This window comes from Chiloscyllium plagiosum, chromosome 11 (genome assembly GCF_004010195.1).
Source record: "Chiloscyllium plagiosum isolate BGI_BamShark_2017 chromosome 11, ASM401019v2, whole genome shotgun sequence".
Taxonomy (NCBI): Eukaryota; Metazoa; Chordata; class Chondrichthyes; order Orectolobiformes; family Hemiscylliidae; genus Chiloscyllium; species Chiloscyllium plagiosum.
This window is the reverse complement of record NC_057720.1, coordinates 64,678,950-64,695,827: the sequence shown is the minus strand read 5'-3', so window position 1 is coordinate 64,695,827 and position 16,878 is coordinate 64,678,950. Positions and strand designations below refer to the sequence as shown.

The following is a 16,878-nucleotide window of genomic DNA, read 5'->3' as shown; positions in this document are numbered from 1 at the left end:
TGTTGGACTGGGGTGTACAAAGTTACAAATCAACAACACCAGGTTATAGTCCAACAGGTTCATTTGGAAGCACTAGCTTTCGGAGCGACGCTCCTTCATCAGGTGGTTGTGGAGGACATGATTGTAAGACACAGAATTTATAGCAAAAGTTTAGAGTGTGATGTAACTGAAACTATACATTGAAAAATACCTTGATTGTTTGTTAAGTCTCTCATCTGTTAGAATGACCATGTTAGTTTCGCTTCCTAAAAATTGAGTGTCACAGACACTCTCAACCCCCCATCCCAGACACACGCACACTTACACACATAGGTTTGTGGGGTGAATTTGTACTTGCAGAGTTACATTGTACTTTGCTCAAAAACTGCATGAATCCATGTAAGACTCTGTTAACTCACTTTTTAGATTAGAATCAGTCTAAACATTATGGCACAGGCAACAGAACACAGTCACCATCTCAACATCTTATCTGGACTGACACCAATTGTTACAGTTAACCTGAGAATGTAACTTTTTAAAAACGTTTTGTGATCTACATGAAAGAAGTGAAACTATCATGGTCATTCTAACAGACTTAACAAACAATAAAGGTATTTTTCAATGTATAATTTCAGTTACATCACACAGTAAACTTTTGCTATAAATTCTGTGTCTTACAATTGTGTACTCCACAACCACCTGATGAAGGAGCGATGCTCCGAAAGCCAGTGCTTCCAAGTAAACCTGTTGGACTACAACCTGGTGTTATGTGACTTTTAAGGTTATCAAAATGAAAACAATAGAACTCAATCACAGATTCAGTGCTCCTTACAGCTGAAGGACACCTATCACTGTACAGATTAATCATGTCTACAAAAAACATCACACACATGCACCAAACCACCCGCCCCCCACACTCCTCCCCTCACAGGCTTATACCCCATCACATTCATACACATTCTTGACCAAGCTTACACACACACATACACTCTTTCCCATGCACTCACAAATACACACCCACTCTCCTGCACACGCAACATATAAGTTTATGAGGTATTTTTGGGGTAAAATAAGTTTATGAATTTGTATTTGCAGAATTATTATTTATTTTGCTCAAAAACTGCATGCAAGATTTTGTAAGCTCCATTTTAGAAATAGAATTGACTCAACATTGGTACAGACTTTACCTTCACACATTTACTGCATTGTCTGAGATGAGATGACACCTATTATTAAATAAACTGATACCACCTTAAGAATGGAATTCTAGGATTTACATATTAAAGAACCTAACCACCATATCCCAATTGAAAAGATGAAAGTCTTAATCTAAATTTGTTTAAGAACTATAACTTGGTGTTGTTGTGATGTTTTAGCTAAAGTTGTTTAGCATATTATTACAACTCCATGACACTGTAACCCTTTTGCTGTAAATTCTGTGTCGCATGGTCACGTTACACAACCATTTGAAGAAGAGGCCGCACCTCGAAAGCTAGTGCTTCCAAATAAACCTGGTGTTTATTTGGACTATAACCTGGTGTTGTGTGATTTTAACTTTATCTACAAACCTGTGATGTTGTTAATTAGCCGGCAATCACCTGATTCACAGCACTCGTGTACACTGCAGTACCAGCTCAATATCTCTTGATAACCATCTTGGATTAAAAAAGACCAGGCCTCCAAAGTCTTTGCTGAAATCAAAGAGAAAAAAGTGTTTTATACTGATAGAGTATTTTTATACCGAGCTTTTTTGAAACTTTTAGAAGCCTCTTCATAGAACAAAAAGTTTTATTAAAATCACTAATATCACACACTTGGATATGGTGCTGTGTGGTTGTGAAAACAGCAAGGGCATTTCAGCTTTCAGATCTATTCATGATGGATATGGTGACAGGAGTTGGTGCAAAGAAATGCCATCTCATTGGTACAATGAATATGGTGCAGTGATTTGGGGGTAGATTTGAATCAGTCATCTCAAAGAACTACTTTTCTCTTTTTATCACAAGTCCATCTACAGTAAAAGTTCTAAGAGAAATCCCATGGATTCCTACATAGAGCAAAGATCTTATCTCTGTGGACATAGTAGCCTCAGTGGGGGACAGGGTGGTTCAGGTTTCACAATCTTCAGCTGAAGATTTAAAGTGGTGTAAGATTTGGATTCATAATATGTAAATTTCAGCAATGGCTGTCTGCACACACCCCGACGGTTTCAGGTTTGCAGAGTAGGTGTGGCCTTCTGAGTTAACAGATGAAAGGTGTACTTCTCTGTCTGTGAATGACAACTCAGTTTGAAGGGACCTCTGCTTTCAACACTAGCAAACAGCATGCATAGATCAACTGTAAAGGGGCCACAATAGTTTTTTAAAAAATCTGGAGGGAAATAGATGTAAATTTGTGTAATTTACAGGCATATTTACTAATGATTATTATGGACCAGATCAAACCCCCTCAAAACATATTAAGGATGACACTATTCAATTGCTATAACCCAACTACTACTTATCTTTAAAGGTAAGTATAAGGTATTGTGTTGCGATGCAATTTGATTGGTCAAACTACTAGACTTGACGCAAAACACATTATTTTTATACTATAACATAAATACAAACAAAAGAAAGAAGAATCGGAATAACTACACTCTATTGGAAATCTTAACAGAATAATAGAATATTCAACTACTAAACAGCAGCTGTCCCAATGTTGTAACATCCCATAAACACCCTTGGCAAAGGCAAGTTCAGTAAACTAGATCATTGCACATGCAATTAGAATAGAATAGAATAGCAAATTATTGTCACATGTATTTTTACAAAAGAAATACAGTGAAAAGTTTATAAATCACCATACCATGGCACCTAAAAGTCATCAAGGGACACACAGATTCCCCAATTCTCTAGAGCAGGAAGAGAAAACATCAAGAGAAAACTCTGAGAGAAAACTGAAGCGTTTTGCTGTAGCAGGGAGAGATACATAGCAGCTTCCAAACCCCAACAGTTATTGAAATTTAAACTAAAATCCTGGTTCTATGTGAACTTGACTCTACTCCTTCATGCTGCTTCTATTGTTCCAACTTATAGTCAAAAGCTCACAAGCTGTTAACTTTACTGGCTTGGAACAGACCATTCTTCACCTCCGTCTCAATCTCTCTTCACTTAAAAAGTGGGACAAAATACACCTTTTAAAACTATAATATCATCACAATGATACACACAAAAATCTTTTATCAAGGCATCATAATTTCAACCACCTGACACATTGGCATGATGGAACCATTCTATCAGCCTGTCACTTCTTGTATTCTAGTCAATTCACATGCCTCTCAGTAAGTGAGGTGTGGGTTATAAAAGATTTTATGAAACTTTTGTCATTCATATGTTTTAAGCGTGATTTTCCTTCAACTAGTTTTATCTGTAAATCTAGGTTGACGTCGTGGATCATAAAAGTTGGTTAACTGTAATTTGTAGAAGTACAGAGTGCTAGTGACTCTGGTTTGAATGTTAGAGGGATGTTAAATAGTTGAATGTTCTGTGCAGTTTAAGACAAAATTTAGAAACGGGAAAAGATGAATAATGTTGAGTAACATCTTTACCACGTTTTATCCGTAGGTACAAATGGTGTCATTAAATATTAAAATAATCAGAAACACTTTAAATAATGGAAAGGGAGTTTCATCAGTGAAGATAATTAGAGGAACGAAGCAAGATAGATTAAGTAAAGCCCAGAACTGACTAGTTACCATTAAAGGTTTTTTTCTATCCATGCCTCGTGCTCTGAGGGGACAGTGAAGGCGATAGTGAAATGCTGTCACCTTGAAACCTTGTGATGATGATACTCTCATCGTGGTATCAGGGACAACATTCTAGGTTTGCTACAATTTAGGGGGATATTAGATAGCTCAAACGCACTACCTATAAATTTTGTCATGTTGAAAGTAACATAACTACATGTTATCACAAAGTAATGTGAAAGGTGTAACTTTTGATGCAGGTTGTTATTTGGCAGGAAACATTTTGGCTGCATTTCAAAGCCCTTCACAAAATGAACTACTTTATGGAATGTGGTTAGTGGTATCAGAACAAATAAAGCATCTAATCTTCAAACAGACATAAGAGGTAGGATTAATTTAATTATTTCAGTCTTTCCTGATTGAGTAAGAATGCTAGCCTGAAGACTGAAAGAAGCTCTTCCACGAGTAGTGCCTGTAAAAGTGCACAAAGTTGGTTTAACGGCTCATCTGAAGGAATAAGTCTGACAATATAGTCTAACTTCAGTATTGCATTGGGGTGTCAGATGGGATGATGTATTCTGATCCGAGTATGGGAGCAAATTCAAGCATTTAAAATCATGGAATCATTTATAGTGCAGGAGAAAATCATTTGGCCCACTGAGTCTATGCTGGCTTACTCCTCAGAACAATTCAGTCAGGTTAACTATGATCCCTGGAGCCCTGCAAGTTTATTTTCTTCAAGTGTCCAATCGTCCTTAGAACTCCACCTTGCTTGCGGCAGATCCCAAGTCATTACCACTCACTGAGGAAGTTGTAAAATTCCACAGACGTCTCTTGCCCAAAATCTTAAACCTGTGACTCTTAGTCATTCTACAAGTGTCTAATGGGAAGAATTTTTCCAGTATATCTTATCTAAGGCTGTCCTAATCTTGATAACTTTTATCAAGTCTCCTCTAAATTGCCTTTGCTCCAAGGAAACCAACCCCCAGCCTTTCCAATGTAACCTTAGTTTCTACATTGTAATAAACAGACTGTGCAGTGATTCCCAGGCACAATGTTCTAGCCTCATTTCTGTTATTTTAATACTCTGGTATACTTTACTTGAGTTCAAGTATCTATCTGAATCTCCCAAAGCAGATTGCAGTGTTAAAATAATTCCTGGAAATTGACATTTGATTACAGTCTGTAATTCATTCCCACGTACATGTTATTTTATTCTCCAGCCAAACTTTAAATGAAATTGTGGTCTTTAACTCATTAACAGGGATACTTTATTCTTGAATGTCTCACGTATTTTTCCTCACTCACCATTCTGCTTCGAGATGTCGGTCATCTCTTTATTCTCACAGTCTGAATTCCAGAACTGGCCAGGAAGAGAATGAAACATCTCTGAAAATGTGCCAAACTGCTCTTGAAATAGGTTTCCTTTCACGACTTGCAACCAGCAGCACAACAGCAGGAGCCTTTGGAAATTCATTGGAGAACAGAATGCTCAGGCCTGAAATACAGGGACTAGGGACAGGGAAAGAAAAGGAGAAAGTGCCAGAAGCTGAACTAAAAACTCTTTTTATTCTGTTAATATTTACATGTAACATCACATTCAGTTAACCCTGTGAACTACCAGAATCAGGTGAGTGACCCTGATCTAGCCAGGCACTTTTCCAATTTATCAGCGTAATAAACTACAGTGTTTACTCTAGATGTGAGGGAGCTAGCGTCATATTCTATACAGCACATCTTGGGTATCTCAAAAGATGATTAAAATAAGGCAAGTGGTATAAGAGGTATATGAACTTTTCTCCAGTTTCCTGTACTCTATTCGTTCATGAAACTTGGGTGTCAGCATCTACTAATATGACTCATTCCCAGTTCCCTACTATTTCAACAATTCTGGCATCATGCATGGGTCAAACAAGATAATGTTTTCAAGATTCACTTCCTAAAAGGATATTAGGGAGCAGTATTAAAAATAATCTGGTAGTTACAAAGTCAGCATTCCCAATAATGCTTTTTTTTATTTCTCATTTATTGATGAAAATTACATTTCCCAATTATGTTGGTATTTTAACTCCTCCTCAAGCAAGCTTCTGGATAAATAGCACAGCTTTCATAAAGATCTACCGTCTCTTCCGAGAGGAAAGTTTCACCAGCACTGACAGCAATGCTTCAGCCTGTAGACAAAGTTTTGGGAATCCTTCCATCTACATAACAGCCTGATAGCTGACTCTGGTCCAATGCCCATACAGCATTTTCAAGCATAGGTCCTTAAATACCCACTTAAATAAGGTCCCATCTCATTTTCATCTTTTCCTCAGTGCTACATTGGGACATATACTGTTATCAGAATGCTGCTCACATAAATTTTAGCATTGAAATCATGACAGAAAAAGAGTATGTAGGGTATGGCTATTCTAATGCAGTTGTACACAAGATAATTGAAAAGCCCAGATGCATTGTGTACAGGGTGACTGATGATTGGTGTGTTCTTAAAAATGGCAATAGTTTGAAGTGTACTATACAAACTATGATGAACATTCTAGGATTTGTTGCAGATGATAATAAATAAACTGGGGGGTGTGTTACTATTTTTTTCTGTTTTCATTCCTATTTGTAATCAAATAGAAAATTAACAATTTGCTTTGGTTCTAAGTAAATAGCAATACTCTCGAGACTAATTGTTTCATTGCAGTTGACTGCTTTGCCTGCATTTGGACTCAAATGTGAATTTAAAAAACATTAATGGTTGTGTTTGTACTTTAAATGTTTTCCAAAGTTCTTCCAGTAACAAGCTTCACAAAATGTTTACGCTTGGTTCCATTTAATTCTGTTGCATATCTACAAGTTTGTCCAAGTCAAACATTTGGAAAATTCCAAGTACCGGCCAACTACAAATAAAGAGAGGGGATGGATACACAAAGTTTAGGGCATGGCAGATCCTGAATCATGATCCCATGCCCTAAACATGGGTAAACACACTCCCAGCAGGTCAGGCAGCATCCAAGGAGCAGGAGAATCCACGTTTCGGGCATGAGCCCTTCTTCAGGAAAGCCCGAAACGTCAATTCTCCTGCTCCTTGGATGCTGCCTGACCTGCTGCGCTTTTCCAGCAACACATTTTCAGCTCTGATCTCCAGTATCTGCAGTCCTCACTTTCTCCTAAACAAATTCCCAGTCCATTACCTTTCATTCTAGTCCCATAATATTGTTTGCCTGTGTGCATCTGTGTTACTAATGTAGACTGTATATTTCAAACAAATTCCTGGTTGCATCAAAATGCATATCCCTTCCGATGTTTACAAAAAAGATACTGATCGTACTCAACCAATTAGCACTTACAAAACTCAGCACAATGTTTAACATGATATATGATTTGCAAAATAACCATGTGTGTGGAGAATTAAACTGACAACCAATTTAGAATTGTCAGTTGTGTTCGGTCTGGAACACCTGCATGTACTATTAACTCAGTGACCTGCTTGTTGTAGATAAAGCACAGGGACACACACTGCACCTATTACAACTGAACCAAAGTAAGTGACAAGCAATCACTGGTTCTCTTCTCAGGGCAATATCTTTACCAGAGTCAACCTACCTAGTTCAGAATGTAAACAATTCTTGGCAGTTACCTGTCATTTTAGCTGCTGCATTCTCCATGGCAGTGCCTGTATCAAGAATCCACTTGCCAATAACTAGCACTCCCCTCTGTCACATGACTAATGTTGAATTTCCTTTTGGTATTTCCTGTAACTTGTCCTGATGAGTGTAAGACAGAAGGTTTGACAACTAATGTCTTTTTTCAGCAATACTCAACACAGCTTAAAATTTTACAGATTTACCAAACGTGTCATTGACCATACCATTCTCCTCTGTAAGGTTACCTCAGAGACACTTCCTCCAAACTTCCATTTTCTTCATAACATTGATCTACCACTAGAGAAAACTTAAATGTCTGCCTTCCCTTTTGGTGACCTTTACTGGACACTGATCTGACAAGAAAACAGTATGATCCGATAACTGCTTCCTCAGACTTGTATTCTAAAATTTTTACCAGATAGTTAAACATTGATTTGGCTTTATTGATTAGTTAGACATTTCAGCATCAAGCGTATTAAGATCACTGGATCTCTCTCAACTTAATTCTTAGTTATTCCAATAATATTCATGGAATATGAGTGGCATACATCCCCAGGCACTATTATTCCTCTCTAAATTGGGGAACTGCACATCTCTCTGCCTACCAGTTTGTGCAATTTGTTTCGTAAATTTTGAACTTGCATTTTTGGACTCAATGCCCCTCCTTATTTGATATCATCTAAATAGTACCAATTTACATTAAGTTTCTGAAACCCTGCAGGTTATTGGTGTAAATTAGAAACAGCAGTGGCCGAAATGTGAATCTCTAAGCCAAAAACACCTCAAAGTATCATTTGCTTTCTAACCATCACCCAATATTATAAGTACCCCTAGCTGCTCTGTGTAAGAAATAGCATGGTGTGTGGAACCTTGATTGGGAGTTTAAGTATCACCCTTACAGCTTTTAACAATCTGTTTGGATTGCTGCTTGCCTGAAGTAATTAAGGTTGTACACAGCAAAATTTTCCGTTCAGAATCCATTCTGACTGCTGCTTATTGGGCTATTATTGCATTGTATAAAGCTCTTAGAATTGAAATAAGGCCTTTTTACCTACTGCTGGGTGTGTCTGTTTTGAGCTGTTCAATTTTTACAATTTTTCTGTGGTTTGAGTCTTCCAGCTCATAATTGCTGATAAAATGTTTTTCAATATGTTTCTAATCAGTCAGTGTGCTGACTGGATAACATCTAAATGGCAAATAATTTCAGATACATTTAGAGTCATAGTTGTACAGCACAGAAACAGACCTTTCTGTCCAACTCGTCCATGCCCATCACATATCGTAAATTAATCCAGTCTCATTTGCGAGCATTTGGTCCATATCTCTCTAAATACTTTCGATTCATATACCCATTCCGATGCCTTTTAAATATTGTTATTATGCCAGCCTCCACCACTTCCACTGGAAGCTCATTCCATACATGTGAAAAAGTTGCCCCAAAAGGTCTCTGTTAAATCTTATCCTTATAATCTTAAACGTATGCCCTCCAGTTTTAGACTTCTCCACCCTAGGGAAAAGACTTTGCCTATTTACCCTATCCATGTCCCTCATGATTTTATAAACCTCTACGGTCACCTCTCAGCCTCTGATGCGCCAGGGAAAACAGCCCCAGCCTATTCAGCCTCTCCCTGTAGCTCATACCCTCCAATCCTAGCAAGATCCTTGAAATTCTTTTCTGAACCCTTTCAAGTTTCACAATATCCTTCCTATAGGAGGGAGACCAGAATTGCACACAGTATTCCAAAAGTGGCCTAACCAATATCCTGTACAGCTGCAACATGGCCTCCCAACTCCTGTACTCAATGCTCAGTCCAATAAAGGAAAGCATACCAAACACCACCTTCACTATCCTACCTACCTGCAACTCCACTTTCAAGGACCTATGCACGCCATGGTCTCTTTGTTCAACAACACTCCTCAGGACCTCACCATTAAGTGTGTAAGTCCTGCCCTGATTTGCCTTTCCAAAATGCAGCACCTCACATCTGTCTAAATTAAACTCCATCTGCCATTTCTCAGCCCATCGGCCCATCTGATCAAGATCTCATTTTACTCAGAGGTAACCATCTTCGCTGTCCACTACACCTTCAATTTTGATGTTATCTGCAAACTTACCAACCATACCTCCTACGTTCACATCCAAATCATTTATATAAATGATGAAAAGCAGTGGACCCAGCACCAATCCTTGTGTCACACTACTTGTCACAGGCCTCCAGTCTGAAAAGCAAACCTCCACCACCGTCTTCTAAATTTGAGCCAGTTCTATAACCAAATAGCTAGTTCTCAACGTATTCAATGAGATCTAACCTTGCTAACCAATCTACCATGAGGAATATTGTTGAATGCCTTACTGGAGTCCAATTAGATCATGTCCACTGCTCTGCACTCATCAATCCTTTGTTAATTCTTCAAACAAATCTCAAGCACATTAGCAAGATATGATTTCCCACGCACTATCCCTAATCAGTCCTGGTTTTTCCAAATGTATGTAAATTCTGTTCCTCGGGATTCTCTCCAGTAATTTGCCCACCACCCGTGTCAGGCTCACCCGTCTTATAGTTTCCCAGCTTTTCCTTATCACCTTTCTTAAATAGTGGCACATTATCCAACCTCCAGTCTTCCAGCACCTCACCCGTGGCTATCAATGATAAAAATAAAATCAGCAAGGGGCCCAGCAATCACTTTCCTAGCTTACCACAGAGTTCTAGGGTGCACCTGATCAGGTTCCTTGTTTTGAAATTAAGTTCCAAAAAACAGTTAAAAATCCAACATAATTTTTTTGTTATTTGCTTTAAATTTCTAAAACAGAAAGAAAATTGATTGACTCTGCGATAAAACAAACTATACACTTATGACAAAGTTGAATCATTTAGGTGGGAGTGGCTCATTGTCACTGAAAAACCTGTCCATTTTGTGATAGCTTCCTTACAAAAGGGCTTATATTTATATGGAGACTTCCAATATCTCAGGATCTCTAAAACTGATTTGTTGCTAAAAACGTTCTTCTGAAGTGTATTATGAAGCAGCACAGCAATATTCCACAAGCAGTGATCTTAAGCTAAAGTTGCTTCAGAGATAAACATGGATGAGGACACCAAGGAGATGTCACCTGTGTTCTTCAAAAGGGATCTTTTACATCCACCTGGAAGAGCCTCAGTTTAATGTCTTGTCTCAGTATTGCACTGGACCACCAATGTAGATTTTACCCTGTGACTTTTCATAAGACAAAATTTTTCATATTGCCAGGTCAACATTTTAACATGTTGAGATACAAAAAAAGGAAACATTCTTATTTTCCTTCTACCTGGGCTGCCTCAGTTTCTTTGGGTATATTGACAATAACCAAGTTATCAGCAAGCTTAAAAGCAAAATACTGCGGTGCGTAGGATGTATGAAACAAACACAGATTCCCGGAGAAACTCAGCACGTCTGGCAGAATCTGTGATGACAGAAACAGAGTAATGTTTCTGAAGTACAAGAGTCGTAATGGACTGAAAATGTTAACTCTCTCTCTCTCTCCACAAATGCTGCCAGACCTGCTGAGTGTCTCCATCATCCTCTCTATGATTTATCATCAACAAGGTTGATGCTTTGAATTCATTTGTTGCGTGTGCATTTAGAATATCTTAATAGTGTCATATTATAGATGCTGTACAAACCACTAAACAACAGTTAGAGAGAGATATAAAATATTCACTACTCTTCAGTGCATTTTGTAGGGCTACATTAAATTGTAAAACCTAAAATTATAAAATTCACAGGTTGAGCAGAATGCAATAATTTCAGATTAAAATTCTTGAATTTTCAGAATATAGAAAAAGACAATTATATTTACATTGGTTTATTAAATTTTTACAGTCAGAAGTAATCACAGTAATCAAATGCACAAATATATACAGTGATATCTACAAAATTAACCAGACTGTTTTACATCACAGCTTACATTTTACAGTTGTCCATTTATTTACAGAGTTCTGAGGTGCATACACTTTTGTTTTAAAAGAAAGACACTGCACTGTACCTGCTGTGTAAAGTCTACAGCTACGCTTGTCTGATTAATGCAGAAATGCCACAATCACACTGAAGAAACAGAACCCAATGTGAAATCTAATTTCAATTCAAATTAAAACCCTTAGAAACCCATCACTTTTGTTTATACATAGACATTTAAAAAATTTTAAGCAGTTTTACTTTTGAGTGCATTAATTGCGCATTTCCCATCACATGATGTTTACCCATTTTACAAGAATTGGTTACCCAAACTGCAGAACCATTCCAAAGGGAGAACAGATAAAGATACTGCCACCTACTGGATTTTAAGATCAGTCAAATTCTATGCCAATCGTCCCTTCCAATTTAAAATAAAATGACTTTAGTCCCTAATTTTGTCATATTTCGCAGTTAAGCAACAATTTAACTACCGCAGATGCATTTGTCTTTACTAAATCTGGATAATCCAACATTCCTTCCCTAATGCATATGCCAGGACAATAATTGTATCACATGGGTCAGTAAATTAACAATTAAATCTATACCTCTAGCATTCAGCAACTTTTAAGTGAAAACTCTTATATTTGCCAGATGTCTGCTCCAAATTATAATGAAATTATAGATCTGTCAACAGATGTTACATCTGTTGACAAAATATGATCTAATTAAGAATGGTGATATACCACATTAAACTAACATGGGTAAGCACTTTGTAAATGTGCATAATTGATTATTTACTCAGATAATAATTATCTGATACTCAGTAATAGTGACATAGATTGTCAATTCAACAGTAGAGAGAAAGAGCAACCTAGCTTTCAAAAAGGTCCTTAGCAATGTCACCCTCTGAAAACTACTGTACTGCATTTCTGCACTGTAAAAAAAGGAGAATAAAATCAGCTTCAATATTCAAGGAAAGAAACAGTAATGATAATCTCTCTCTGACTATTGTGAAGGTAGTTTTGTAATAATTACATTCATAGAACAAAAAGATGTGCACATTCTTTCAATGTGCAAAAGGTAATTTGAGTCCTTGAAGGATCCACATTGCTGGCTCCAGCAGATTTTCATATACAGTACATTACTAAACCACATAAACTGGGAAATATGTATTTAAGATCTGACATATCTAATGCATTCAACAGTAATTTGCAAGGACTTTCAGCTGAACAGGTACGTCCTTACTGTCAGCATAAGGAGGTTCAGGTCATAAACTGTTGTGTGCAAAGTCATAATGTTTAACAAGAATACTGGGTACAAAGACATTTTAACTGTAAAAAATGTTTGTTGGGAAAAATTAAAATCAGATCCAAGAGACAATTTTCTGTGTTTTTTTTAAAAATGAAAATCTTCCTATCCTTTTTTCTCCTTTTCATATCTTGGTATTGATATTAGTTTTACAAATGCTGGCAAGTTCCTTGGACTTTACTCAAGTGGCTACTCTTCATGTGTCCAGATGTTAAAAGCCAGGAGAGATGACAGTTTGTGAACACCCATTTGCCTCAATGCCAAAAGAATCAACCTGCTGACCTGAGCCAGAAATTCTCCAGGAAATATCTCTCACATTCCTTACCCTGGGCTCGTGATGGTGACACCAGCTGTAGTCCTTCAATAGCAATCAGCCAATTCAACAGAGTTCGAATTTGGCATACAGGACCCAGTAGCACATTGGATAATACACATTTCCCTCACTGTTCTTTAATAAGATAATTAATCATTTGCATTCATAAATTGATTTTAACATGGCAGAATGTTTTAGGAGCATAGAAACATTTATCAATTAGTTGTTTCAATGTGTGAGGTACAGTGGTGAATCACTTTGAAGGAGTACTTAGGTTAGTGTCAGTGCCTATTTGACTAATTGCACAGTGTCCCACAGCTATTAACTATTACACCACACCACCATGCTATCTGTTACAGGATTTCATTGCATCAGGTAGAAAGAAAAGACAGAAATTGTTTAAAATCCTATGGATCAGCAAACATTGCTTCAAAATTGAAACATGCAAAGGTTAAATAATTTGCGTGTTCTAGGTCATCATAAGTGGGAAAAGAAATCTGCAACAGATAAATACTTCTGCAAAGTGCTCAATGTCAACCAGTTATCTTTTGGAAACCCCTGTGAACGTTTTAATAGAACATTGTTTTTATGCACTGCAGTATTAAACCCCAAAAGTACCAATCTAAAATAATATTCTGTTCTGTGGCTTTATGCAAGTCAATTACACTTTTTCTATACATCAACCCACACTTTTTCTAACTGCTGTCGAAATGATCCTACAGACTAATCCATCCCTGGCAGTAAATCTTTACCTTTTCAATGGTATGGAGAAGGTGACACCTAGTGGCTGGAAACTAACTAATTGCCCAAGACTAAAACTGGTAATGAAATTCACAGCAATAGAATTATTCAGTTAATGTCTATGAATTGAAGAAATTGAAGAAGATGATATTTCAGGCCCATGGTGAAGGGTTTACTGAGGGGGAGAGGTGCAGGTGTCTGCATTTGCATGGGAAAGCAGGGGAAGCTTCTTTGGGACAGCTCCCCATCACCTTCCTACCTCTGGGAAGGTTCCTGAGCCAGGTTAGAGAAAAAGTCAGCAGCATGCTCCATGGAGACCATTAACCAATTAGTCCAGTTAAAGCCCCACTTATGGCTTCTTCTTCCCCCTGAAGGCAACAGCAGCTTCCCTCCATCAGAGTGGCCCTGTTCTGATTTTGAAGACCCTGGCAGTGTCTCACGAGGAGGGTTATGGCCACTGCAGGTTGCATTCGGTGACCACAAGGTCTACAAGGACTCAGGTCAGCCCATGGGACTGTTCTGGAGAAGTTTATCCCTCCATCCTGAAAACATCCACATTACTGTAATACCCTTTATTCAAATTAGAAGTGCTCTCAGATCTTTCTCTTCTCCAGTAGTGCTGTGGCCAGACATCACTGCCCTACTGGTCTTCTGCTTCCCCGATCTATCCATCAAACTTCACCATTGAGCAGCTAACCAGGTCAATAGTAACGGACATCCTGCTGCAGCTACTTCCAGGTTCCTGACTTAGAACCAGTGTCAATGTTAGGATCTTCACCTGACCAAGAAAACCCATTGTTTGTTGGTGGAAGAGTAGAAACATTGCCCCATGTCAGTCCTTACATCATGCATGAATACACTGGGTCTGATCCTTGTAGCATAGTACAAACTCGACAAAAAGCTCAAGACCAAAATGAAGGAATAAAACAATGAACAGTTAAGACAGAACAGACCAAAAGCAGAATCAAATTTTACAAATGCCAAAATAATAGATGGCAAAATTGAGTCCAAGTAATTTTCGAACTTTTTATCGATTTAGTTGGAATTATGTTGCCAAAATTTCATTGCTCCAAAGATTTACCAAATATTATTTAAACGCCTTTCAAAAAAAATGAAGAAAACATATGGGCTAAAATCATATTTCACTAATTAAAACCATACATTTAGCAATTTTGCATTCCAATCTGGAAAGCAATTATAAACCTGTTAAATTACGCTGGACAAATGGCACATGTCTGCAGGAGTTTTAAAGGAAATCTGCATCAAACCACAAAATATTGCTGCTCCACAACAAAGGAAAATTGTGTGTAGACAGGAGGAAGAAAGTAGAAGAAAACAATGCAATGAAAGTTCCCCCAACTTTTCAATCAGCTGAATCCAAGGTGTTCGAAGTCAGGAGTTAATGTGACTGGCATCTTTAAATGAACCATGTAATGACCTGACAGAAATGTTTACCAGTAAATCCTGATCTTCCTTCCACACACATGTTGATACAAATCAGAAACTGATCATCAGATTCTTCCAGTCGGTCAGGGAATGTTACTGTGCACAACTGTACCCAGATCCTCAAGGGAAAAGAAAACATTCCAATGTATATGATTCACGGTCATAGTTCATCCTTATCCATCATTTCAAAGGCATCTATCTCTTCCTTCCAGTCTGATAACAAAGAGTCAACTGTCCGAGCCTCTGTTTCCTGGCTGATATTTGGATTGGATTCTTGCTCTGACTCTACCTCACCCTCTGTCTCCTTCTTCCCATATTCTGAAGTAGGAGTACAAGATCTCTGTTCATCGGCAGCACTGCCATGGCAATCTGTCCTTTGTACATCCTGATCCTTTGCATCAGCAGTATTTGATGACACTTCAGTGGTGGCTGTATTTGAGTTCTGTTCCGACTCACACAAATAATCATCCCCCTGTTGTGTTTTTGGATCAGGCACGATTGACTGACCACTAGCATCCCACTGACCTGTTGTTGCATCTGGTTTCTCACTGCTAGGATTTACAACGTATGATGCTGCTTCATTCTCACAATCAAAACTGTTTGGTTTTGGTCCTGTGGACTGCAAATTATTTTCTGAATTCTGTTCAGAGTCTTTCATGTCCAGATCTAAAAATCAAAGATTAAAATATTTAAAAAAAAGAAACTGCAAAATATTCTTGCATTAACTAGCATATTGAGTAACTCTGGCCATTTATTTGCAATTATTTCTACATTTTCTTTAAAGTGAGCAGAATTCTTCCAACAATTCAAAACAGTGGATTCTTAGGCACCTGGCGTTCTGAGCAACCAGAAAATACAGCTTAATTTTATTTCAGAATGTTAATAATTACAAACAGTGGTATTTATTCATGATATCACAAGTCTGTAAATAGTTCTTAACTTTACTAATCTCATCAAGTGTTGTAGAAAACAAAACATGTTGTTAAAGTTTTCCATCTTGTACTCATTTGGGTAATTCATTAAAAAAAACAAAATAAAGGGAAAACTACAATTAGACTGTACTGGTTGACAAGTGGGCTTATTGGTAGAGGGATTGCTGGTTAATGATGACTAGCCATTAACTGCCAAGCTTTATTTAAATTTTAAACCAGGCAGATTGATTCCGATTAGCTCAGGCTGTGCCCTGAACCAAAGAATGGCCGTCAGTTATCTTCTGTTGAAGTAGGTGCAGAATGCACACATTCTTTCTAGATGCAAAAAATAGGGCCCTGCCTAATAAGATATGGAAGTATATAAAACTATAAGGCAAATGACAATTTTCCTTTGAAAACCATATACTCCGATCTCATTTGGCCAGTGTAATGTTACAAGTTTACAATTGGTCACCAAACAGGAATGACAAATTACTTAATTTCTGGTGTATAATAATTACCGAAATATAATTTTAACCCATTTGTTTTCTTTGCTCCAAAATAAAATTTGACAAAACTTCAGAGCAATGAAATTGCTTACAATTTGGCAGTGGTGAATCTGTTGGTTAAACTTTGGAGACATCCAGCTTATTGAAATAGACCTAGCAGTTTTCAGGGCCAGAAATAATGGCTGTTGCTTGTTTACGAGTATGTGCAATATAAAGTGAGAAATGACCTGATCAGGGTAGTCATTATCCTGCAGGATGGCTTTGATGTACCCTATTTCAGCACCACATTTACATGGTGACCAAATAACTAGGGGCCTATTTTGCAGGGTGCCATTAAGGCAATCTTATATATGCGTGTCCGCGCATGGCACTGTAGGTA

The 16,878-nt window shown here is 37.7% G+C and overlaps 2 protein-coding genes across 4 annotated transcripts in view; both read right to left on the bottom strand.

The window, feature by feature from the left end:
* tor3a (torsin family 3, member A) overlaps positions 1 to 5,240 on the bottom strand; it is a 17,578-nt gene extending 12,338 nt beyond the window's left edge. Inside the window, exons 1-2 of one of the 2 annotated variants that reach the window (XM_043699566.1) lie at positions 5,015 to 5,240; positions 1,548 to 1,670 (exon numbers count right to left, since the gene is read on the bottom strand). In XM_043699566.1, the coding sequence (XP_043555501.1) occupies positions 1,548 to 1,670; positions 5,015 to 5,183 (292 nt within the window). In that variant the 5' untranslated portion in view covers positions 5,184 to 5,240. The remainder of the gene's footprint in view (positions 1 to 1,547; positions 1,671 to 5,014) is intronic. The other variant, XM_043699567.1, reaches the window with a different exon arrangement.
* Positions 5,241 to 11,166: 5,926 nt separating this feature from the next.
* The window catches only part of edem3 (ER degradation enhancer, mannosidase alpha-like 3), a 76,789-nt gene continuing 71,077 nt past the window's right edge, over positions 11,167 to 16,878 (bottom strand). For both annotated transcript variants that reach the window (XM_043699563.1, XM_043699564.1), the window contains one exon: positions 11,167 to 15,745. In XM_043699563.1, coding sequence (XP_043555498.1) covers positions 15,240 to 15,745 — 506 coding nt within the window. In that variant the 3' untranslated portion in view covers positions 11,167 to 15,239. The remainder of the gene's footprint in view (positions 15,746 to 16,878) is intronic.